General features: G+C 33.7%; 1 protein-coding gene across 5 annotated transcripts in view; it reads left to right on the top strand.

Annotated features, from left to right (window-relative positions):
• ARPP21 (cAMP regulated phosphoprotein 21) overlaps positions 1-27388 on the top strand; it is a 140722-nt gene that overhangs the window by 27815 nt on the left and 85519 nt on the right. For all 5 annotated transcript variants that reach the window (XM_063304096.1, XM_063304095.1, XM_063304099.1 and 2 more), the window contains exons 2-9: positions 14939-15110; positions 16463-16629; positions 17016-17057; positions 17756-17839; positions 21119-21269; positions 24118-24196; positions 26194-26253; positions 27013-27153. In XM_063304096.1, the coding sequence (XP_063160166.1) occupies positions 16495-16629; positions 17016-17057; positions 17756-17839; positions 21119-21269; positions 24118-24196; positions 26194-26253; positions 27013-27153 (692 nt within the window). In that variant the 5' untranslated portion in view covers positions 14939-15110; positions 16463-16494. The remainder of the gene's footprint in view (positions 1-14938; positions 15111-16462; positions 16630-17015; positions 17058-17755; positions 17840-21118; positions 21270-24117; positions 24197-26193; positions 26254-27012; positions 27154-27388) is intronic.

Here is a 27388-nt window from a genome sequence, read left to right as displayed (position 1 = left end):
GTACATGTCCTTTCAGAACATGTTTACAAGTATTTGTAAATTTACCACTCTGCTCTCCCTAGTTGGAATTGGACTATCCAAAGTCACTTACATATTGTTGCCAGGAAGAGTGCATTTTCCTCCGCAAAGTTTGTAATGACCTGTTGGAAAAATTACCTTCTGCTCCATTAGTAAAAATGAAGACTTTTTAAAAAAGGTAGTTCTTTAGTGGAGTTCGTAGTGTTTAGCAGAGTAGCTCTGAGAGAGCGGGGAGGGGGAGAAGGAAGGAGCGGGAGAGGGAGAGAGGGAGAGAGAGGGAGAAAGAGAGAGAGAGAGGATCTCTAAATTTCTCAGGTAAGGAAATATTGTAACATCTGTTCAATTGGTGATAGGAAATAAGAGCATTTCCTTCTACCTGGGGAACCATGACTGCGTTGAGATTTGTATGTATGTTTCCATAAATTGTGCATAGTAATATATGCAGCTTTAGAAAAATGAGATAAAGGCTGTTTTAAAGGCTGTATTCCAGGATTAGGCCACCTTGCATACTTCTGGCATGGAGCCTTCAATACAATTACCTTTGAAATGACAAGATTCAAGGCCTGATTCTTTGCAAGACCATCTCTATTGTTATGAACTTCTCTTCAGTAATTTAATTCCCCAGAAGTATAAAATGCAACAGACCACTTGGTTTTAATAGGCTATTATGGATTGTAGATTGATAAAATTTATCGTGTTTATCCTAATATAAGTATCCAGGATATGCTTTATATATCGTATTGTTATTAATTTATGTGTTGTGCTGCTTTATTCATGGTACAAACAATAGTGCCATGTAGGGCTTCTAGAATGAGCTGTGAAATATTAAGCCTTTGGCTTAGCAATTTTATCACAGCAATTTACAAAAGTGTTCTTTTTAATCATTTTTATAATATAGTGCAAAGCAAAAAAAAAGTGGATGCCTTCAGTATTTACCTCTTCTGAAGTTTCTACATTAGAAATGTATAATAGAAAGTTTTGGCAAATCAAGAATTCTCTTATTACAAGAATTATTTCAGAGAACTTTAATAGAGGAAGAATGGAACAGGGAAAAACTATACATCCCTAAATGCAAGCGGAGGACAGGTTTTCCTGTGTTTCATTAGGAATGGGTTCCTCACAGTTTGGATTGATTTATTTTCTGCCATTCTGAGCTAAAGCCTCATTATACTCTTGTTGATGCTCTTGTACCACAGTCTGCCCTGGATGCTTTTGCACTGTAGCTCCATTACACTTTGCCCCCAAATTAACATGATCATGACAACAAAGTATGGATGTCTATTAAATTCACATTCCAAATGAAAATGTTGTAATTCAATAATTTGAATTAATTCAAGACTGTAATTCTAGTGAATTTTGAATCTTGGTCAAACTATGTTACCTTGTATAAAGCAGGTAACATCTTTTTTTTTAATGCAAGTACTTTAATTAAATCATTCATTCATTCATTCTTTCATTCATTAAATTTATATACCACCCATCTCACTATAAAAGTGACTCTGGGTGGCTTACAAATAAAAAGTCATTAAAAATTATAAAAATACAAAAGATAGAAAAAGATAAAAGAGGAAAACTAAAAGGCGATGAGAGCCTTTTGTCTACCTCCTATCTCCTTAATTACAGTATGTAATCTTGCGTAAGGACACATGTGGTTGAAATGAAAGAAAGAGAACCTTCACTTATAGAGAGTATTTGTGTCTAAAGACATTACACAGAATTGATTTCTGACAGGAACACTGCACAGGTAGACCTCGCTTAATGACTGCCCTGTTTACCTAGCAACCATTCAAAGTAATGATGGCACTGAAAAAGTCACTTTACGACCAGTCATTGCATTTATGAAAGTTGCAGCGTCTCAGCATTCACATGATCGAAACTTGGGAGTTTTGCAACCAGCAGGCATTTACAATTGTTGCAGCATAATCACCATGATCACCATCATGATAACCATGATCACCATCACTGATCGCCATTTGTGGACTTCACAACCAGCTTCCAACAAGCAGTCAATGGAGAAGCCGGCAGTAAAATCGCAAATTGTGGTCGCGTGATGTCTTACTTAACGACCCCTGGTGACACGCTTAATGATCAAATGGGAAATGATGTTGTAAGTCTGGCAAGGTCATGCAATGCTTTGCTTAACAACTGTTTTACTTAGCAACAGAGTTGCCGGTCCCAATTGTTGCTAAGCGAGAGCTACCTGTAATTTTTTTCCTTGTCTGTTTGCTTCTACCTTAATTTAATTTTAATCAGGGAGAAAACATTCTAGCAGCTGGATACGCAAAGTTTTCTCCATGCTGTCATCATAAAATATAGTAATAAAAATAATCTCATTGTGCAAGCTTTGAAGCAACTCACATACATTCAGCTGGATATATAACATACTGTACATAAAGACATTCAAGCAACAATGAAACTACTACTTTCCCAGTCTGAACCTTTGTAATTGAGATGAACCTGATAAAGTGTTTGAAATTCTTCATCATTTCCACAGCAACTGGGGTTTTTCCCAGCTTTCTTCAGCATGTCTGCATGCCTGTGTGCATATGGGAGAGTGGAGAGAGAAGTGATCTGCTCTGAAACTCTCTTAAGTACAAAGTGGAATGAAATAAAATCTGCCAAACTGATGCTAAGAAAACGATTGTTTTATACTTAATATATGTAGCTGAGTTATAACATTTTTCAGAGTGGATACGTGAAATCAGATAACAGAAGAATTCTCATCAAACATCACAAAAGTGTCACAAAAGACCCAACATTATACTAATACCATATTTTGAATACTGAGATGCTTTAAAATGTGATAGAACATTTTAAACCTTTTGCTTGCTAGCACAAAGGAAAAAGGAAGAAGACCATGCATGAAAACACCAAGTTTCATTTGCATTAATTTGTGAAGCTTTTAATGTCCTTGTTTTGAGAAGTTGTTAATACCCTAATTTCATCTGAGATGCAAGCATTAAAAATACTAGTCAGTTGTTTTGGGTATATTTTGGTACAAATGTGCAGAAGTGTGTGTGTATGTGTGGTATATATTACCAATCTGTAACTTATACTACCCACTACCCTTTTCTTTGAACGTACTCACAAATATTTTTTTACTTAGCTTTTGTATCTGAATGAGGACAATAGCAACGCAGTAAAGGAAAAAAATGAAGAGAAAAGAATTTTTTAACCTTCCCTTCCTCCTTTATCTGCTTTTTAATTCCAAGAAAAGATGCAGAATCCTAGATGGCCATGTGGTTCTCTTCATCAGAAAGTCAGTATAACATTGTTTTTGAAGTGGTGGAGTTAGCTGTAATACCCACCTCAGTATGGATGGGTATCTTTGACTAGTTCCTCAGACCTCTAAATACAAAACATAGGTATATTGTGCCAGTAACGGATGGTATATACCTTGCTACTCTTTGTTTTGCTTGACTTGCTACAAGGCAACTATTTTTCCTTGAGCTTTGCCTACAGCGTATTAACAGCAAATGTTTTTGAGGTTTTGCAGAAGTGCAGTTACATACATCCATGCATATCTATTAGGCTATTCTCTTCAAGTCTCCTCAGCGTAAGAAAAAAATGTTAGTAATAATAAACTAAAGATGTTGGAAGCTGAACTAAAACTATTCCATGCCAACACCATTCACAAAGCTTCCATACCTTTCTTCAGACAAACTTTCTTTTACTATGACCTTATATTGTTTCCTATATTGCCTTTAAACTCCTCACGTATCAGCACTAAGTTCAAAGAAATCAAGATAAGCAGTTGTGGCAGTGTAATCAAAGCCCCATCTCCTTTATACATGTGTTGACATAACATACAGACACAAAGGGGTGTGGCTTTGATGATGCTGCCCAAACCACTGTCTTGACTTTTTATATCCCCCCCCGACTCCACAGCCCCATGGATGCCATTGTTAAGGTATACTTTTTACTTTTATTGATGCATGCCCTGATATACTTGAAACATCAATAAAAAGTTGAATATGTATTCATTTTGAATAGGAATAAAATGTTCATGGATTATTTAACTTCCTTTTCCTATATGTTTTTTTTTATGCTTTAGTATTCTGGCTGCTTTGAAAATAACACTTTTTTTCAGATAAAGTAAACCATATTTTAAAAATATATCTAAACTTTAGATATTTGGTTCAGATAGTAGTAGTTAAAACTTTATTAAAATGCCTTTATTTTCATTACACTTTTCAGATAGTTCTCTGTGTTAAATTATCAGAGGCCTAGATAGAAGTAAAGCTTCATAGGATATGATTTGATTTCTGTTTGCTAATATTATGTTCTATATCCATGCTGCAGTAGTGTCTCAGATATTTGATCATTAGTTTAAAAAAAGAAAATAGATGAAAATGTCAAACATTATTTCATTTGGTAAACATTTTATGGGATTTGACTTAGAAAATGGAAAAACTGTTTTAACAACTAAAAAGCTCAAGTAGTTCTATTACACAAATTGTATCTGAATATTAATCATGTGCAATAACTCAGTAGGAGATACCATGACCTTTTTATAGATAATATGTTGATATATGTATATTTGTGAGCAGTGATCTAAAGTAACATTACTTGCTCTGACCTGTAATGAATATAAATCTGTCCTACTTCCCTATTTGTGTATGTGTGTGTGTGTGTGTAATTAACTCACTCCTGAACTCCATATTCTTCCTTCAAGTTTTCCTGTCTCAAAAATACAAACAAAAAAAACCCCTTTTTCCAGTTCTCTGTCAGGACCTTAAGGGAATTATTTTCAGGCTATGTAAAGATATAATCTTAGTCAAATTTGTCAACTTCTTTCTCAGAGAAATTAGGTTGAAAAAACACTAGCAGCTCTGTTCATTAGCACCTAGATTGTTTGCAAAGGTTTCAAGCCTTTATAACAGGTATGCTGTTGGCTGTAAGAGATTTCAGCATTACAGCTCAAGAAGACATAAATTTTAGCATTCGCTTACTCTTTACTGAGATAGTTTAAGAGACTTTCTTTAGTCAAGAAAATACTAATTACGACTATAACCCTCTATATGTTAATTTGTTTGAAATTATACCTTTCAGGAGCATGAAATACAGTGGGATTAATAGTGTTGCATGAACAGATGTTTTATAAAACCATTTGCAGTAAAGTGTCTTCATCATATGTATGCTTTGGAATGTATGTACTATTAATTTGCTACTGGATTGTGAGAATGATGGCATAGCTTTGCTTCCTATTGATAGCTTGATAGAATGACAACATTTTTATTCATATTCTAAGGTTTCCAGACACAATTAATGTGATTTATCAAGAAATAGCATCCTTTACAAGACATTATTCCAAATGTAACATTGAGGAAGTAAAAAGTAAAATAAGTAAAAAAGAGTCCTAGCTTGGTGTAGTGGTTAGAGGCAGTGAAAATTCTGGATCATGTGGGTAGGCAAGGAAAGCTCCCTGTAGGGAAAGAACGACATTGCGTATGCTAGTTACTGCTTATCTATACCACTGGTAGGCGTACAGATCCTTTAGACGCTGCTTTATCCTACATGGTAAGCAGTTTTCTGCTTAAATTACAGTAATTACTAATTTTATCTATGTCTTTATAAGTATTCATTTTTATACTGCTTTTCTTTTGAAGATGGCTTACATAACTAAAAAACCCCTATTTTTTAAATAATTATTAATGCAGGTCAGGTCCACTTTCCACAACAAAACCCATCAGAACAAGGAAGTTTTCACAATCTTGCAAAATACAAGCAGGGTAGACATTCTGTATAGCTCATGGGCAAGATACCTTTAATGTAGAATTTTCATATGTATAGATCAATATAGCCTATAGGTAGTCCCCAGTTTAAGAACAAGTTCTGACCCCGAGGTCTATCCTTAACTCAAATTTGTTTGTAAGCCCAAACAGTGTTATTGTGTAGTACTGTATAAGTAGTATTGGGTAATTAACTCAAACCATCGTGTATTTAACTCAAATAATTGTGTATTTAACTTGAATTTTGCTACAGTAGGCTCCGTTCTGAACTATGGGTCATCTGTAAACAGGGCATTCTTAATCTGTAAATAGATTGCAGACATTGGCCATATGAATCTATGGCCTTTGTTCTATGTATGCTTAGTGTTTTGTTTTTCTTTGTTGTTTCTTTTATTGATGAATCAAAATATCAAGAATAAAAACAAAAAGAAATTAAATACATTTAACTGAACACTTTAAATGAGTATTTAAGATTTTTGTACAAATGCTATTACTTGTGCACTCTCCATCATTACAATTTTGGAAATATCAGGATTTGGTTCACATGCTGCAACACACTCTGCCATGAAGGCTATGAGAGTCACATCAATTCCTAGAAAATGCACATTTTCCCTCTCCCATGCTAACATTACAATTATGAAAATCAGTACCAGCAGCTGCAACAGTATCTGGACCTGTGTTGTATAGTAGTTGAAGTTGGATTGGGGAAGGCTGGTTAATTTCATGAGCCAGGATTTGAGCTGTAATCCTAAATACATTGCATTTTGTTCTTATCTATATAATTTACTAAATTACCCATACACACACACACACACACACACGTACAGTCTATATACACACACATTTCAATTCTCTACCCACAATGGCACTTGGCATGTCATGGATGCAATTAAACTCTTCAGAACTAAAATAGTGAGTTATCCACTCCATGGGGCACAGATTTGCAGCTGTTGCTATATGCAATTCTAGGCCCTATTTTACATGCCCAGATGTGTCACCAATTCTTTGGTAAGTTTTGAAGCAAGCCTAAATCTGACGGCCATCTAAGATATTGGCTCAAACTAGCCTTCTTTGGAAACCCTCTAGTTTCTCTGATTTTACAAGGTAACTTTATGACTGTAGATTTTCCAGATGTTCTCAATTGGCTATGAGAAAAAAAGGGTTGGAAATTAAGCAATGGATTCTCAACCTAAAAGACTGATATTTAATCAGAAACTGTCCAGTGCAGAGAATAATTTTTACATTAGCTCATCTTGATGTCTTACCTTTAACTCTTTTGGATGGGAGATTCTACATTATCCTTAAATAAAATCATTTATGCCCATGTAGTTTAATAAATAGAACATCTCTTTTTGCTGCCCTCTTTTATTTAAATTGGTATAAAGTGTAATTATACCTCTTTTAGCAATCAGGCACAGCAAAACAGATGCTGATCTTATTCTTTCCCCTTAGCAGACGTTTCAGAGATGACCTCCAAGAGACTAACTAAATTCTGCTCAATTGCCATTGCTATTCAACAAGAAATTGTTTAGTTTTCCATGTTTCTTATGGAACCTCAGGGCATATTTTTAAACCTGTCATTTTATGATTTTACAGTATTAAGTAACTACCATAGTTGACATCAATTTAAGTATTGTTATTGCTCTAATTTTTAATACTGTTTTTTTTAATATTCTAGCAATTTAGGAAATTAGTTCTGTGTCTTATAGATTTTTAAAATATTATTTTAGTTTTTATATTGCTTCATTGTATTTTATTGTAATTGTCTAAAAATTATACTCAACTTTGGTTGCTGACCATAATAATAAAGTTAACTAACTACTTTATTATTATGTCCAGCTGTGATATAAGTACCTGCATGTGTTTTTATGTCGCTGTGTTGGCTGCCAGTTATCTTCCAGGACTGTACTATATTTTGAGAAATGATTTCCGAGAGCAAATTCCATCTCAGTTAAAAATAAACTTTATCATTTCACTAGCAGTTGTATTCCAAAATTCTTCTGGTCTTGTCAAATGATAAATTGGTGTAGTGACATTTTACAGTCTCATCTGTTGTGCTCTCTCTAGAAGGTGGTACTGGGTGACTATGTTCAATAGGCAGGCCATTGCACCTTGATGTCCCTCAGGGCTCCAAGCTCCAATTTGTCCCATTTGCTATTAAGTATCTACATGAAACCACTGGAAGAGATCGCATTGAGCTTTGAGTGAGGTGCCATCAGGATAGTACTATTGCACAGTTTTATTTCTCATTGCCATTTAATTCTAGGGAAACTGTTGATTATAGATAAGAAAGAACAAACTGAAACTAAACCCAGATAATACGGAGATGCCTTTGGACAACAGCAGTAGAAAACCAAGCTATGGGATTGAGGTTCAAGCTATTTTGAACAGGTCTGCACTCTCCCTGAATAAGCAGGCCTATATGCTACTTGATTACAGCTGTCTGTATATGCCCAGGTAGAAAGTGTGTATTTGCCAAATTATGCTAGTGTGTTAGCGGCAGCCATTTCCAGAACTGGTTGGATTAGGTGATGGTGATTCATACTTTGATTACTTCCCAACTTGAGTAATGCATTGCATATATGTAAAATGGTCCTTGAGAATTTTCCAGAATCTTTGGTTCATGAAAAATAAATCAACTAGGCTACTGGCTGTTGCATGAGATTGCCACTATATTATGCCAATGTTGAAAAATGTGTGCTAGTAGACATTTGTTTCCATAATTTCAGGGTCCAAATATATAAGGCGCTACCTTTCTCAGGCTAAACCTCCTTAATAGTTCAGTTCAGCAGGACAGATTCTCCTAAAGAAACCCTCAGTTTTTGAGATCCACTTCTTGGGCAAATGGTAGAGGACTTCATCAGTATTAATGAAGAAATGTCTCTTCCCCCCACCCCCAGAACTGTGTCAGTCAGTCATTTTTATTTTGGTCAAAGACTAGCATACCTCAGGAACTGTATTTAATCTTCACTGTTTCCACTTTCAGGACATAACATAAATAAATCTCATAAAACATTCTGTAGAGGCAATCTATTAATTATTCCAGACTTTCATATCAAGTTTTCTTATTTAGAAAAATAGATTTATTTCCTAGATCCAATAAAAACATTAAGAGAATGGGTAAAACCAAGGCTATTTAACTGATATTCAAACCTGCTCTAAAAGACAGTGAACTTCTTAAAATTTTCTAAGAGATAGACAGTCTGAACATGATTGACTCTTCAGGAGAAGGAACTGCATACTTATCTCTAGGAAGTGGTTCAACTTCCTTTAATTTGTGGAAATGGGATTTCAGTAGGCATCATTCTTTGGGTTCTTAAGAGCTGGAACTCAGTGTACATGTCCATCATTAAAGTAGTGACTCTGTCTAGTTTTGTAATTTACTCCAGAACAGAAGACAGGAAGTATACGTTATATGCATCAGTATAAAAATTTGTGATCCTCTAATAGAGATTGCCAAAAAGGAGATTGAAGAACTGTGGTCTCAGCATTTTATCACTTATTAGCAAATCAATGACTGTACTATGTAACCAGTGAAAACCTTAAAAAATTTAGAGGTAGTTGTATATAGAGTGCATTGCAACAGTATATTAAAGATAAGATAGTCGCAAATAACTGTTGCCAGGTAGTTCTGTTTTATTGAGAGAGGTGTATTGAGGATTTGTAACTATTCCCTTTATCCTCTATCTTTTGAAAGTGGATTGGTCTTAATTTTTCCATTGCCTAAGAATATATATCTGTATACTACTACCAAACTGAAAATAGCTTATAATTTGTTGAAATGATCATGGCTTTTCAAGTTACACAATACCATCTCAAGCATATAAATAGTAATACTTCCATTCAGGAATTTCTGTTTGCAGAATTCCAGTGTATTTCTCAAAATGGTTAGCTATCTTATCAAGAAAATGCTTTTTTCTATTCCATTAGGGGTTATTTTAGATTTTGCCTTGACTAATATTATCAATGTCATATGTACACTGAAATAGATACTGGAAGTAATGAAGATACTTTTGTATCAAATTCATTACAAAGAAATTACCTTTTGTTTCAGATACTTACAGACCCATCAAAATTTGGCTTTATTTTAAAATGTTTTCAGATATGGTGTGCCTAAAAGAATATCACTCTTGTTTAATATGAATATAAAAAAAGATATCGAACAGATTAAAATAGTACCGCTGCAGCTTTATGGGAAAAATACCTGCTTGCAAGTCTGAGTCAGCTTGACAACAGCAGTAAATTTTGTCCCAAGTAGTTTTAGAAAGTGGTGTTGAAGAATTCCTTTGAGAATCTACTTAAATCTTACTCATAACAACACTAACTTTTATAGCTGTATTTAAAGAATCCAAACAAAACGAACTTCCTTGTTTATATTCTTAGCTTAGTTTCTCCGTTTTGGTCAACAGTTTAATAATTGGCAAACCAGTGTAGACATGGGGAGATTGTAGACATCCAAAGGGCATCCAAAGAGCATCACAGTGAAGAAGGCTAGTGTACATTTATAGAAGCCTGGTTAGAAGCTGAGTTAACTTTTATCAAATGAACTTAAATATCTGTAAGTTTAAGCATCCCATTTTCGTAGCACTAAGCATTTGATTTTGATCCAAGGCCCACAAATTCAAGCTTGATAACAGTACAATTTGTGGTAGAAAAAATAAAGTGTAATTTGATTTTCTTTAGAATAAAAATCATGTAATAAATTCTGCAGGATCATCTGTATTTATTGTAAATAATATGATGGTGATGTTTATTGTTTTAACCTTTGTTAGTTGGGCAGCCTTCTAAATTGAATCTGTAAATTAATAAATTAGCTGTTTAACCTTTTTTCACATGTCTTTCAGGTAGAACTGTCTTAAATTTGTACAGTGTAAATGTCTTAAATTTGAACAGTAATTTCATGGTACAGGGTTACATCTGAATTTATCATAATCTTCCTCAGAGATACCTGGCATTGATACAGAGTAGAGCTGAATTTCTGCTTTATGTCATGCATTCGTGGTTCTTTTCAATCAAATGGAAGAAACTGGAAGCTTTTGATTTGATTATTATGTCCTGGACCTAAACTATGTTTAATCTTACTTCAATTTTAAGGAAATGAGCTAAATTTCTAAAACTTGGATTAAATTTCTGCTGTAAAACGTCATGAAGATAACCATTATATTAGCAGTGAGGGGAGAAAAAGGACAGGAAAAGCTGTAACATCTAGAATTTGCTCATAATTTAGTATCTTTTCTGTGATGTGTTGAATAGACTTTTTTTAAAAAATCTTTGATAGTAAGATACATGCAATAATTTCTTCAGAGAAGGTACTATTAGTGATTTGAGTCACCTTTATGTTTCCTTGTAATGTATGGCTAATTTTGGGGTTTACCTGTTGAGTACAAATGTCTGTTAGAATGATTTACCATTTCTGCTCTCAAGTTATTCCACCACTATACATTGGTTTTTGTGGATTAATCAGAGGAATTGATTTAATTCCCACATAATTTAATTCAATTTGATTATATGAATTAGAAATTCAAATTGACTAGGCTCTTCAAATATTCGAATAATTTCACTTTTCTATTTAAATGAGAAATTTGGACTAATTTCTTTATATGTATGTTTGTGACTATGTATAAAGATAAAGATGTCCTCAATTTGCTTTTAACTCTTAGCAAATATATGGATACAGCTATACAAGCTTTTGGCAATAGTATGTTGATTTCAAATTGCAATCTTCCAGGATTTTTTTTAATTCCCAGTTTAGCCTTCAGTCTTTATATTCCCTCATCTCCCATGCAAATACTAAGCAGGCATGACCTTACTCAACAAAATTGGCCAAATGCTTCTGCCTGCTGTGATAGACACATACATGTACATGCAGACTGAGCGTAAGAACTATGATATTTACATTTCTTGATCCATGTAAGTGCTATCTGATATTATTTTATAGACTAATAACTCCCTGATGTTTGTGATTGTCTCCATAAGCATTTTTAGGTTTAGTGGGACTAATAGTAGACACCTGTATCTGTCTACTTAAAAGTAAGCTTAATTAATTTCAGTGGAATATGATTCCAAGTAAATAGTTTGTATAGGATTGTGCCCTTGTTAAATAAAAATAAGCAAGATACCATGTTTAAAACATATTTTAAAAATAGAATATCTATTCAAATTGTATAAAGTCTATAGTTTTAATGTGTTTTATTATTGTATTACTTCTTTTTTTGCTGTTGAATCATGTCCAATTCTTGGTGACTGCCTGGACTAGTCCCTGCAGTTTTCTTGGCAAGATTTCAGAGGTGGTTTGTCATTGCCTCCTTCCTAGGGCTGGGAGAGAGTAACTGGCCCAGGGTCACCCAGCTGGCTTTGTGCCTAAGGCAGGACTAGAACTCACAGTCTCCTGGTTTTTAGCCTGATGCCTTGACTACTAGACCAAACTAGCTCTCTACTGTACTACTTAGTATGTGCTTTATTTTAAGAAGGATCTAAACTTAAATTGAAGATAATGCATAGCAGTATTTAACTACAATATATAGAAATAATTAAGTATAATATTAGTGTTATCAAAAATAATAAAATAATGTGGAACTATTTATACAAAGTTGAGTTTGGATTTTGACCTTCATAATAGATTCAAAATTACATTGAGATAGTGTTGCACATCTGGAAAAAATGGAGGGAAAGGGTATGGTTGCTTGTATACAATGAAGCTATAATTGAGTGTCATAAAAACAGTTTGCAAGAGAAAAATTAGATTTACTGTAGGTAGCTTTACAAATATAATAATTGATTAAATTAATTCAAAAAGACCATATTTTGATTTGGTTTACATTTATTTTTGTGCATATATGTATATAGTGTTGACATCAGAATTTAATATCCTGGTTTAAGTGCATTGCCTAGAAGAAAATTTGTTGATTTTAACAGAATGGAATGTAGATTCAAGTAAGTCTGTAATCTGCTGCACCTTACTTTAAAGTAAGCATAGTTGGATTTAGCAATCTTACAAGGGGACCTATTAGGAGGTAATATATTTTATGTAACTGAATTTAAAATGTGGTAAATCGGCAAGAATGACCCTTGCACTCATTCTGTGAAGTAGGGCCAGGAAATGAATCCCCGAATCCTGTCTTGATGGAGCTTACCTTGATTGGAGTCCCCTCTTCCAATAAACATGGATTGGATAAGCCTTCATGGGTACTTATGACTGCAAGGCCCCATAATGACAGGCAGCTACATGCATTCTGAGTGGTAGTTGTTGCTGTATAATCAGAGGAAAATTGCCCACTGGAGAAACAATAGCATTTTCTTGATGACACTATTTAGCAACATGGTCACTGGGAAAGTGGAATTACTCTGAAGCAAAAATGCTGTCATAAGGAAAAACATCTGGATTCCGTACATTTTAACATGCCTACGTTTTATTTGCATTTGAACAAACTAGAGTGAGAAAGTAAAAAAGTTTATATGCATCATTTAATGATGCTCGATGTCTACTGGATGATTCAATACACATTCAACTATGGGTTTTGTTAAATTTATTTCAATCCTAACCAGGATTTTTTAAAAAAATCATAATCTTGCCCAAACATTTGCACTGTTTTCAAGCAGAACATCTAGAAATTCAGGCTTCATAATGGATTACTAATTGGTGGTAAGGTTTTTAAACAAATATCACTGAATTAATATAGAAATCCATTAATATACTTCTTATAGTGATTGTTCTCCACTCATTATATTTTCTGTTAGAGAACATAAACTAATGACAATTTTATTTTGTTCTCTTTGAAGGTTAGCATATATACAATCCATTGTTTTTAGATAGTTTTTATCTGAATACATAACTCATGTTTAGTTAATCTGAGTATAATTGGTTTCTTCTTAAGATGTTTTGACTATTCCCATTGTTTGTATAGGCTTTGCATTAAGAATATTTTTGAGATAATGAATACTGAGTTGCTACTAATAAGTTTAAACTAATATGAAATTCAAAGTGAGGAGATAACACTTATAGTGTTGTTGCATATGAAACAGTAGAACATGAAAGAAACACAATTATCTCCAGCGATTGACTTCTGAAATATGCTATGCTTCACTGGGTCTAAGAATAAGGGGAAGTTAGAATATATTATATACTGAATATACCTGAGGCATCTTACAGTGGATGCTACAGTTCACAATTTAAGTCCAGTGTAAGTTACAACTAGTAATACCATGGCATTGGATAGATATACAGCATGTATTTTTTCAAGGATAGAATGGCAATTTCAGTCGCTAATAGTAGGACTGGGAAATACTTCAGATTCAGTGGTAACAAATACTGTTTTGAGTACAAGCAGAAGTGAACATAGCACCTGTCTGCAACTCCTTAAAGCAGCTGCCTGTTTTCCTGAGATTAGTTGTTGCCAAATGATCCTGGAAAAGATACATTTGGTTTAAGGTGCTACATTCATGCTTTCATATGTGCCAGAGGACTTGCACATCTCTGGTTAATAGTCAACTGCCAAACTTAGCTCTCTAAAATATAATAATGATATTTTGGTACTTTATGGATGTTTCTACTTTTCTTTAAATCTCTCACTTCTTTTTAGCCAAATGCCCAGAATGTTCCCATCTCTCCCGCAGTAATATTTTTCTTTTACATCCATATAAATTCTTTCTAATTTCTATTGTAGACCTATTAATTCCTGCTGAGCTGTTTCAGTGTCTTGAGCTTATTAAATCATCAATTTATACTATTGAGATCACTGTTTGTTGTTCTTGTTTTTTAAAATTGTATTGTCAAATTTGAGATTGGAGCTTTACTTACAGAGCAGACAGCATCGTTTTTTTTCTTTAAGGACAATATTGATTTCCATTGAAGCAAACAGAAAATACTTTTTTTAATGCAAAGTGTTAGAATTCACTAAAAAGGTTAAATTTGAAGTGAGTAATCTTTGGCACATAATATGCAATTGTTAATTTTAGCTCTGTGCGTAGGAGCTGTTATGACTTGAACAGCCGGCTCTAGCCTTCATTAGAGAAGAAGCACACAGTTTTTGAGACAGGTGGAGCTGGATCAAGCTGTGAAAGTGATTTGCTTGAAGCTGGTCATTAGTGTTAGAAATCTGGTCTCTTTATTTTATCTTTTAATCTTACTATGATTATAACTATTATTATTGGTATTTACTTTTTGTCTTTTTTTTTTCCCTCCCTGCCAGGTTGATGACAGTGATCTGTCAAATTCTATAAAGGAACAGCATGGAAACTGGCATCCTGAACTGTTAATGGGGTCATGGGATTCACATTGTCATTGATCACTTGTTTGGATTTAACCTGTGAGGAGCAACAGAAACTGATAGAAAGATATCAAGAGTTATTACAGCACTGAAGGTAAATGATTATATCTTCGTTACCTACCTAATGGCAGTAGATTTTGTCTATGTGTGCACTTGTACCGATACAGTATCCACGCTGGATTTTGCATGTATTTAATCGCTGGAGTAGATACCAAATAAATAAGATTAATAGAATTCATGCTAGTTATATTTAAAATGGTCAGCAAGTATGTATTCATTTACAGATATAAATGTTTCCCAGTTAAAAAGAGACATTATTTCCGCCCCACCCCCCAAAAAAATCTGTGCTAATAAAAATGACTACTTGTTGATTGTTAGGAATTTACACTTTAAATCATTGCTGTTTTGCCCCACTGTTCATGCAAAGAGAAATACAGAAAATGTAAGCTTAAAAGGAAGATTATTCTTAGTCCTCAGTTCCTTTACAAAATCATGCTCAGTTTTCTGAATTTCTGACCACTCAGTGTACTTTGTATTTTCTTTTGAAATAAACAAAAAACAAAGATTGGAGGCATCTCTTCAGTGTGAATTGCTATCTATAAAAGAAAGATAATGAAGTTTATATCTATCAACTAATCATCATTACATTGGGAGTAGGGCAAATAGTAAAATCTGTTTGGAAATAATTGTCTTTCTCCGGTATATTTTTACCTCCTTAAGACTTTTTATTTTTAAAAAAGTGGGTGGGAAGAACAAAAAGTACTAAATTATTCATGAGACACATTTGACAACCAATCAGTATGGAGGTGTCAGAGTGGTATTTTATGGATATTTTTGATTTTGAAAAGCTATTCTGAGATTCTGTACAAATGACAATTGTGAAATGAGAGCAAAGCCTTGCTTTTAAGATCTTCATCAGAGCCATCTGCCAAGAGTTTCTGGGAAGATTTTCACAGTACTGGAGAATGAGATGGGGTTTGGAAAAGGCTTTTGAATTTTATAGTGGAGCTGTCAGTTTGATGCCTAGCAATGAAGACTATGAGAGCTTTAATGTCAAGTGGAGAATTACTGTTTATATCGAACCATTATTTCTTCAAGGTTTTTTCCCCCTTTCTTTCATATGTGTGCACATGGGGATGACTGAATGGTAGGTGTGTGTTAATTCCCTTTCTTTTAAAAAGGTGAATGTTCTAGTAGAAAAAATGTATATTTGATGCCCCACCAAATTAAGAGCATGAGTACAGGTTATCATTAATTTGTTACACTACCTTCCTGGTAAAAGAATCCTTATGCATGTTTAGGTTTTACAACTCCTGGGTGGAAGGTGAATTCTTTAATCCATTACTGTCTGAATTGTACTGAATTCTGTTGGGTTATATTAAAAATAGGAATAAAATGATATAAACTTTTACCTATATTTTGTTTGTTTACATCTTGATATTTTAGGTCATCACAATTTATTCTTTTAATTTCTGAGAATGTCTGAGCAAGGTAAACTAGAAGAAGCTGGAAATGAGCTAGACTCAGCTCTCTCCCAACCAGAGAATTGCATTCTTAATAAAACAGAAAGCTCAGAAGTAGATGAAAAAGAGGAAAATGGAAAATCAGATCAGGTAATAAGAAGTAGCATATTTTCTAATAAAGCTGTGTCCCTTTTCTCATTTTTAATTTTATTCGATGTTATATTCTATTAAAATTTTAGGCACTCTTTGTCCATTTTCAAATATTAGTATGCAGTGCATGCTTCTGGAAGATTTGCTAATATTCGTTAACATATTCAGATGGAAATAGGATGAAAGTGGAGGGAGAAACTCTCTTTAATCTAGACCTTTGTAAAAAAAAATTACAAACACATAGAAATGGAAACCATCATGGCTTGTTAGCACCAGTGACTGAGATTAAGGCAAATTATTTAACAGTTACCACATGAAGTGCTATTATTTTTGTTATGCATAATTTTACTAATAGTTTTGCATATTTTGTCACTTGCTTTTCACAGAAACGAAGTGTTAACCAGAACCAGCAGAAAAAGAGATCCAAGGTAGAGTTTTTGTCTGCTTTTTCAGAATTGTGATAAATTGGTTTGGGATGAAAATTGGCATCATATGGCTGCTGATGAAAGTAAATAACTTAAATAAGTAGAAAGTAAATGACTTTTATTTAATTCATGGCTGCAGCTATTAATTTTTTTTAAAAAAATCTGCCTCAGTTCAGTTGGCTGCTCTTTTAATCTATTGGTTGGTGTGTTTCTGTTATTTAAGAAAGAAAATACATTTCTTCTTCCTACTCTTGGCAAGCTTCATGTCTGCAGATGTCTAGTTTCCAGAGATGGAAAGAGACAATTAAACAATACTTTCTGCTTTTAAGGATCGGAACATTTCATTTTACCCATCTAAAAATATAAATTAATTGGTTCCAGTTAAATATAATGGTTCTGAAGATCCAAATTTTTGGTGAAAGTCTGCACTTAATTACCTTTTTTAAAATCAAGTTTTTGAAAGTACTGATTTATTTTCAGATATTCTAATATCAATTACCCATCTATTATTCTTAGGGCAACTGAGCGATATTCCTACATGCCAGTGTATCACTTTTACTACTGATTTACTACTGATACGTTTTTACTTCTAAGTCTCATCTTATTTATTAGATGCATTACGCCATACATGTACACACACAAACATACACATACATACATGCTATTACATATTCAGAAATTATTTTACTTCTCTGTTTCAGTCAGGAGGGAAGGGGAAACTGGTACGAAGCCTTGCTGTATGTGAAGAATCATGTCCTCGTCTGGAATCGGACACTGACAATCAGGTATCTAAAATAGTTTCCTAAGCTGCATGGATAACTTTCCTTTTCCTGTGCATGATAACAGTGTATATTTGTAAAAGAAATTCTTAATTTTGGGAAATCAAAATGGCTTTTCACACAAGCATACTTTATTTTTAACGTTTTTTAGTGTATTTCTTTGATATACATGAGTAGCTCAACAGTATATCACAGGGTGTTATTTGCTCTCTTTTTTTCCAGAGCCCCTGAAAATTTCAACAAATGGAAAGGAATTCAAAAGAATTCAGATTAATTATTTTTTAAAAAAAATCAAACAAAAAGTTAGAATTGTTATTTTCTCTAAGGCTATCTCTTTTAAGGATACACCAGATATAGTACTGAATCACTCTGGCTTCTAAGTCATACAAAATCTTCGTATTGCTTCCCATGAACTAATTTATAGTTACAGCTCAATTTTTGACCCTCCAAGTGATAGTTATCTAGAAAAAAGTGCACTGTATTCCACATGGTTTATTTTTCTGATTCCTGGAGCCAATCTTCCAGTATTGCAAAATATGTATTTTATGAGTCTGTATTAATATTGTATGGATCAAGTATAATTTTTAAAATATATTTCAGAATCTTGTCAATTTTCCTTTAGCACTTACTGAAAAAAGCTTACATTTCCATTTGCTTAAAAACACAAATTTAACAAGAACAGAAACCAAAAAAAGTTATTTCTTACTTGAAAGAAAGTTATTTTTTTCAACCTTTTTTACTTGAAGATTCAGATATTATTTGAAGAATGAGATCAGCCCTAGAGAGGGAGAGGAGATAGAAAATGAATGCTGAACTTCTGTTAGCACAAAAAAACAAATCACAGTTAAGTGTACTTTCTAAAAGTTTCCTTTATTAACTTGAAATGACTTAAATTCAGCTCTCCTCTTTGGACTTTTCCCTGGAGAGATCTTTTTTCTTTCTTGTTTGTTTGTTTGTTTTTTGAATGACCAAAAAACTCACGATCCTATATCTTACTAAGCTGTGGGGATTTTATACATTCTCTTGCTGCTCTACAATGACATTTATGCAGTATAATAATCATTAGATTCTTTCATCAATTGTGATTAGTTATTTTGAAAAGCAATTCTGATATTTGGCTCAACTTGCATTGTTGATGCAATCAACAATAGAAATGTATGGCTTTCGTTCTGCATTTTATTTGTGTTTTCTATCATTTCAAATGGAATCTGAAAGGAGAAATATATAAATATATCAGATTGTATTAAATGTTGCATGATAGTTTCTGATGTACTCTCTACAAATGAAAAAAAGAATGTTATATTCTGTAGGGACTAGCAAATTTGGAGGCAGATCTCTCTTCTACATTGCCCCAATGCCATGTCTTATGGTCCCTACCACTGTTTGATTCACCATCACACCATAAAGTTGAGGATGCAAGAATTAAATATTCTCTACTACCAAAGCCTGTTTATTGAGAATGGATTGGCTTCATATATAAATTAGTTAACAAGTGTACTTGGTTTAAAGGCTGATGACCTTTGCACTAGGAAAGCTAGACCTGTGCTCTCTTCTTTTAATTGGTTGAAGGAAACTAGAAGAGTTATATCAATGGAAATGGATTATTTTTAACGTTAAGTTGGATTTTTCTTTATTAGTTCATCTAAACTGTTTACAAAGCACAGAGTCTAAATTATCAGAGAATGTATGGTACATTGCCAGAACTATAGAGTATGGATTGTACTACAAACCTGATGTTTGTATTATATTTGAAAATTTGCCTTGATTTTCCTGTGTAGGAAAAATCTTGTTTACCTGTATTACTTGATCATAAAAGTTTACCTGATCTCACATTCTGTCCTTACTTTAAAAGAAATGTTGCCTCTAATGTTGTTATATTGGTTTATTAGTGTATTACTGCAAATTCAACATCTCGTGTTCGCTACACTTATCTTGTATGAATGTACTTATCAACGTTGTAATTTTACTATTGAAAAAAGTCAATAAAAAACAAATATAAGAAACAAACACCAGATTTTTTTCACGACTCTGCAGCATTCCTGTGTGTTTATTTCTAATGCAAAGAATATATAGAAAGTGTTATGTTATATGTATGGCAGAGAATATATGCAGTACAGTATCCTTATATGTCTGTTTCAGATTGTTTGTAAAGTCTGTCTTTTTCTCCATATTTTGTAAAACAGCAAGTGCACTTTAGCAATCACTTTGACTTTGGCATGAAGGACTGAAGATTTCAAAGCCAATTAAAGCCTTTTCCATGAAGTGCTTTCAGTGAGACTTAGCCCACAGCCATGTACTAGATTGTCTTCATAGGCAGTAAAAGCATTTAGTTAACAGCCTTTTCCCCCTGACATACATAATATAAAAATATTTTCAAAGGGTAAAAAAAAGCATTGGGCATGGATTAAATTTGGAGGTATTTGTAAAAATGATTAGACCTTCTCATCAGTTAATTTACTTATCAAAAAGCACATTTGGGTTCAAATTAGTTTATCTTCAAGTAAGTCTTCAAACATTGCTAATATGAATAAAATTAGCACAGCTTCTGTGACACTGCTCAAAAGTACATGTAACTAGTAGCATGCTACTGTAAATGTCTGAGAAACATTTAGGATCATTGCAGATATTCATGTTATATTTTAATTTACATTTTAATTAATAAAATTAGGCATAATTCAGATTTTTTTTCATTTATCATTGGTTTTAGATGTAAAATAGGTCTTGTTCTTGAAAGAACACATTAATAATTTCTGGTATAATATGAAATTAACTACTACATTTGAATACTGTCAAGTTCTAATTGTTAAGTTCCTAAATTAAGTACACTTTATTGAAAATAAGTCCCACTGTATTTTAAGAGAAACTTAGTACTGTCTATGTCTTCAGTCAATTTGCAATAAGATGAATTCTGCTGATTTCAGTGAAATTTGAATATTAAGAATTTCATAGTTAATATTTCAGCCATAGCTCCTTATTACTTCATGCTTTTGTTTGACATTTTGTTTAAAATGGTTCTCAGTGAATCCATTGGGATATACTGCAAGCAAATTAGGATTTATATGTTAATCTTTTCAGGACTAAATTCTGATCCTCAGTGAATACATTATCTAAAATATATATACCAACCAAAAATTATCCCTAAGAATACATTATCCTTTTCTTAAGATTAAGTGTACCAAATATTGTTTGGCTCCAGCTTTTCTAAGCATGCACTCTGTTATGCATTTTGGAAGCCATGCCAATTTTCCTGAATCTGGCCCTAAATTATTATATTTCTTTCAACAGGAATCAATACAACTACAGCTTTCAAGTTTCCCCAGCCTACAAGAAGAGGATAAATCTAGTAAAGATGACTCTGAGAAAGAAAAAGAGAAGGATAAAAACAAAGAAAAAGATAGAAACAGTGAAAAACCCAAGATAAGAATGTTATCAAAAGGTGAACAAAAGTATTTAAGTCATTATTTAGTCATTTATTATAGTCACATGAAGACATTTTGAATGTTTGTATTTGCTTCTGTCTGTATTTGAACTAGTTTGTACTTTTTTATATTCTGTATTTGTGAGTTTGTGGTGTATGTATTTGTTTATATATTATTTGTAGAATACATATATGATTGGTATATAACAAATGTGATATACAAACCAAACTCTCTTTACAACTCTCAAAACTTGGCTGGGCTGAAATATGTGCTGAAAGTATACATTAAGCTTCCAAAGCCATAATGATTCTGACAATATGTATACCCATATAAAGAGACTTAAATAATTATGTAAAGGAGGAAGAACAACTGTTCTGCTCTAGGGAATACACTCATTTTCCCAAAGGTTTTAGAGATCAGCCATGGTGGACCTCAGCTTTTGCATTCTGCCCCCTCCACTTTCTCACCATAGAGAGAAAATAGTTGTACTGTAGCATCAAAAGACTGAAACTTGAAAGCACATTTAATATTTTTCATAAAAATGATATGCAAATGACTCAGTTGTGCTAGCTATAGTATGATAGAAAATGTCATTCGTAACTCAGTGCATTATATATTCTATCTACATATTTTCAACTTGATATTGAAATCCATAAGTAGTATTTATAATCATGAGAGAAGTGGAAGCAGGGAGGGGAGGGAGTGGGGTGAACAAAGAGTCCCTGTAAGGTCTTACTTCTCTATTATACCTGTAGATTTCTGGATCTATGTACACAAACTGAGTTGCTCCTTGGAGACACCCTGTCCTTGCAGACTTTTCTACCCACTGTTGAATATGCTCCAGCATAGAAACCTATTGCTGCAATCGGAGTGTGCTGTGTATGGATCGTCCCTCATTTAACAGAGGCATTGTCACTTTTTTCTTGAGAATTTATCTCTTGACTTTGGACTTCATTCATACATAATACACACCTTAATTATAAATAATTATGAAAAATATCACATACGCAAAATGCAAAAATGATGTAGGGGTAGTGATCTAAAAGATAATCTAATTACAATAAACTTGATTGATTGTGATGAAGATACACAGGAGTGGCTTCTTTTTATGCAAGCAGGAAAAGACTTCCTCCTCTGTAAGTCCCAAATTTTTGGAGTATCCTCCATTCAGAGCTTCCCACCCTCTCAGCTAAAATGTGCTGCAGTTAAAAGGAAATTTGTTAAAACACAGCTCTTTCAGTTGCCCTTATAAATTATCCTTAATATTTTACTGCACATTGTTTTTTAAAAAAATATGTTTATAATATTTTCATTTTGTATGATGTTATTGGTAGTTTTAATTTCACTACCTTGATGGCTTTCAGCAGAAAAGTGCCATAGAAATTATTAGTAAATAAGATTATCTATTGGAGATATCCAGTCTTGACAAAGGAAGGTAATAGGCTTCCTGAATGAAGTTTTAATTTCAATCTAGCACTGATGAACTGACAGTCGGATTTAAATAAATGCACTGAAAATCTCTACACTAGTGATTATACCATAACTGATTCAGAGTCTATATGCATTTTTGTCATCTACTGCACATTTGTGCACCTTATTGCCTTCTGGGGTATTATAGCTTTGGGTACTTACTGGTACCCAAATGTTTTTCTTTCATGACAACTACGTCTGGAATACAAGCTACGTAATTCTTTTAACATAATGTTTATAAGCTACATTCTGGAGCCCTTTATGGATTCACTCAAAGGATACATACTTCATAGGTGATTCCAGGAAAATAAGATCAATCTATTTGATTGACAGAATCAAAGTTCTCTATCATCCATTAGTATTTATCTATCTATCTATCTATCTATCTATCTATCTATCTATCTCCAACCCTACCTTAAAATATACACAAGTCTTATTTTATTTTAAGACATATTCATTGTTCACCATGTTTCTCTAAGCAGAAACTACTGATTTCTCTAGATACTCTACTTTTGTTGAAATTCTGTAGCTATTCTTGATGTAAATATCTTAGATCCAATCAGGTAAACACAGTTAAAGGCACCAAATGTGCATGTACATGAATGCATGCATATGTACCACACACACACAGCATCGGTACTGACAAAAAGCTAGGATTCTAGTTTAACTGGAAGTGAGCCGTGTGCTACTGCCCATGACTGTCACTCATACGTGGTTCCACTTATCAGCAGGAGTGAGTAAACAAACCACAGAAATTTCATCCATGATTTGTTTGTTGAAGCAGCCAAACCAACAGCTTTGTCTTCTTTTTCTAGCAAGATGGAGTCAGAATCATGCTGTATAGCTAGCTTCTTAATTGCTTTTGGGGGTGAGGGAGGTGAGCAGAGATTTGACTGTCCAGTGAACAAATCATGGAAAGAGCTTCCATGGTTTGTTTCTCCATCCCCACGGTCAGGAATAATTTAATAGTGTATACAAGCAGTTTTGGAATAATGTGATATGCAAACATGACCAAATCCCAAGCTAATTTTGTTTGCCATTCTATCTTCTATTTTTGCTTGATTCATCCATGCTTCTTACATTTGCTCAAGCAAATGCAGATCTGTCCAAATTCAAGATATGCCTATTACTTAACTCACACATTTTCAGTTTGTCAGTTACAATTTTTTTAAAAGCACAGCACTTTATATTAATATACAGTTGTGTTTGGTGCTTATCGTTAAATGGATACACTTCCCCTGTTCCATTAGAATAATCTTCTTAATGTAAGTCACAACCTGCATAAATCAGGCACTTCAGAAGACAGCTGGAGAGGAAGAAACTTTATTCCATACAATGGCTATGATTATTTTCACTTTTTAAAAATGAAACTATTAGTAATGTATGTTTTTTCAGACTGCAGCCAAGAATATACAGACTCAACAGGCATAGATTTGCATGAATTTCTGGTTAACACATTAAAGAATAATCCCAGGTAAGTCTCAGTTTCTCCCTCCCTCTTTTGCTTAGCTTATGATCTTAGCTGTTGGGAGCTATAGAGCATTTCTTTCTAGAAAATGTGGTATTCATGGTATGGAAAATAATGCCCATGATTATGTTAAAGTTGTTTTAGCAAGCCTTCCCCCATAAGTATGTACTATAAAGCCTTGTAACTTGCTTTTATCAAAATTTGGCCATTCTCATGCATACATACACACACCCATGCATGGACAGGCACACACAAACACAGCATCCGTAGCATTCCAAAACAGCATCTAAAAACAAAAGTAGCTCAAAACTACGCAATGCTTGTCAAATATAGCTAGCTGTGAGAATAGCTCACACTCACACTCGTAGAAGAATTAGCTATTATCAGAAAAGCGAACATTGAAAATTGTCTGCTGGTCATAAAACAGAATGCCGTCCTGTCCCTTACATAGAAAGAGCAGGAGACAATGAATAAGAGTTTTGCCACCTTAGTTGCCTATACACGTGTATCATTTCAAACAAGGCTATGTACTAGAATCATGAAGGCTTCAGTCCAAATAACTGTGAAAAAAAAACAGAAGATACCTTTCCATGGGAAAGTAAGCATAAAACTTATAGCAATGTAATTTTACATCATTTCAGGAATTACGTTACAGTATGAATAATAGCATATAAGCAATATCTAGGTTTAACCTATACATTCTGCTGGGCAATAAAGCTTTGGGGAAAGTCTTATGTAAAATTTTACAGGAGTAGAAATAACCTCCCCAGATTTTGGGTCATTTCTCCAATGCAACCCTTGTCTGCCAAGTGAGGAACATATTTCTCAATGAAATAGGTCTTGTTAGTGGAAGAGTGATCTTGGAATCGTATACTATTTTTCATTGGGTGTATACGGCTGCCAAACCCAAAGACTCAAAGCAGCGGACATATTTAAAACACCATTTAAAAAATAAATAGAAAAAGGAAATACACAGATATGCACATGAGGGAAAAGAATACAAATAAGTTCCACTACCCATCATCCATCAGACAGGGTCACAAATCAACCTGGCCTTTTGGCTGTTTGAAAAGCTGTTTTTGTAGATCTTTTCTGAAGGAAAGCATGCTCAGGGCCAAGTGAATCTTCATGGAGAGTACTGCTGTCATCAAGCAGGTCAGGGCTAACCAGCTGAGTAGCAACTTTCCGTTTGGATCTCTAACGCCAACTGTTGCCCAAATTTCCATAAAAGAACTTCATAGAACAATATTTACTATTTTTATTCTTATCTGTTCATGACAGTGAAGCTTCTGACATTTATTGACTGAGGTGATACAGAACGTTCATGAATATTACAGTTGTCTTGGATCCAAGCTGCCAAAATATTTTTGAGCCTGGATTCTGCAGTGAAGGATGTCAGTTTGGCTGGAATGAACATTTCTGACAATTGGGGACTGAATTTGTGGGAGTGGAATGGAAGCAATGTCTTTACTGCCAAAATCCCAAAACCCAGATTTCACATGTTGTGATTGCTGACACTTGAGCATAAACATGGTGGACTTAATTGTAGAAGACAATCTCAAAACAAACAACTACCACCCTCTTTCCTGCCTAAGGGATATGCCAGTTTTTATAGCTATACTGAAATCAGAGGGTTGATAGAAATTATAATTATTAAAAAGATTAGTGCCTGCATTTTTTGAAATACAAAGATGATGGATTATGCACTGCTATCTGTGTAAAATACCTCACTCTGTTACAGAAACATATCTATATTCTTATGTCCAATTTATCATAAGAACACTAAGCTTGAATTCCTTTCTTTGGATGGGAAATGAAATGACTCCTATTCTTTCATTAGGAGATGAACTGAAACATATTTTTGCTACACATAAATAGAACCCAGACCTTGTATTTCTTTGAGAGGGAGAGTGATGTAGCATCAGAATTATTTCAAATGTTGCTGCCTGTTTTTCCCCCCTCAAACTTCAATTGTTTGAAATATTTTTTTCTTTTATTAACAGGGATAGAATGATATTGTTAAAAATGGAGCAGGAAATCATTGATTTTATTAGTGATGACAGGTAAGTTGGTTTCTTGTTTCATGGCATCTTTTGCTTGAATTGTGTTAGAAATATATTCTCAAAGCAATTCTATGGTACTCCTGAGAATGTCAGTATCAATATTCGTTCATCAGTAAAAGGAATGTTACAAATACCTTATATATTCCTTAATTGCTTTAGATTGGCTTTATTACAAGGATCCCTTATCTCTCTCTACTTTCACTAACAGATATAGGAAGTAATTCCTTATATTTTATTTGGCTTTAATTTTCCAGTTTAATCACTGAAGGATCCAGGGCCAGTGCCCCTGCCTACCTAACTAGCTACCTACGTACCAAGGGTAGTTGTTGTGGCATTGCAACAACCGCATTTACACTTCATTAAGTGCTTTGGAGGTATGGCGTGATAAATTCTATCAAAAACAAATAAGCATTTTCCATTTCTATGGGGTTGCCATTAATTTCAAAGGTCAAATTTCCAGATCTGTTCAAAATATAATCAAAAGTTCTGTCACTCATTTTGGTGCCTTTTGTTTACCAACTTAATGATATCCCCATCTGCCTAAACTGCACAACAATTGGAATAAAAAAAATGTTGGAATGATTGGAAAAGACGTTGAAATAAATGAACAAAAGTAGCAAAATCTGTAACAAGTCCATCTCTGGCATTAGAGAATTCAGCATGAATTGTATGATTTTAAGAATGTTTAAAAAGTGGACTGCTGTTGTTCCATCATGTCAGAGGCTGCATCATATTGAGCCCTTTGACGTTTTGTTCCAGTAATCATTATAAAAAGTTCCCCCAGATGTCGTCCTATCAGCGAATGCTGGTGCACAGAGTGGCCGCTTACTTTGGCATGGATCACAACGTGGATCAGACTGGGAAATCTGTCATTATCAACAAGACCAGCAACATGCGAATGTAAGTGCTGCTTCTCTTTCCTTTCTGCTCCCCTTTCCTAAGAATCCTTCTGCATTTCATTCTTTATATCCAGGTGTTTTCTTTGTCCTTTCATTCTCTTTCTTCTATATTGAGTAATTTACTTTTTCACATTCATTCTCACTTGGATAATCCTTGTGTCTGTCTTTGGAAGAACACTGAAAATGGGAAATGTCTTGAAGCAAATCAGTCAGTGGATAAGAAAGCTATCTTATAT

The sequence above is a fragment of the Candoia aspera genome, chromosome 4, assembly GCF_035149785.1.
Source record: "Candoia aspera isolate rCanAsp1 chromosome 4, rCanAsp1.hap2, whole genome shotgun sequence".
In the NCBI taxonomy this organism is placed as follows: Eukaryota; Metazoa; Chordata; class Lepidosauria; order Squamata; family Boidae; genus Candoia; species Candoia aspera.
Note: the sequence above shows the minus strand (reverse complement) of the source record. Positions and strands in the feature narration are given on the sequence as shown.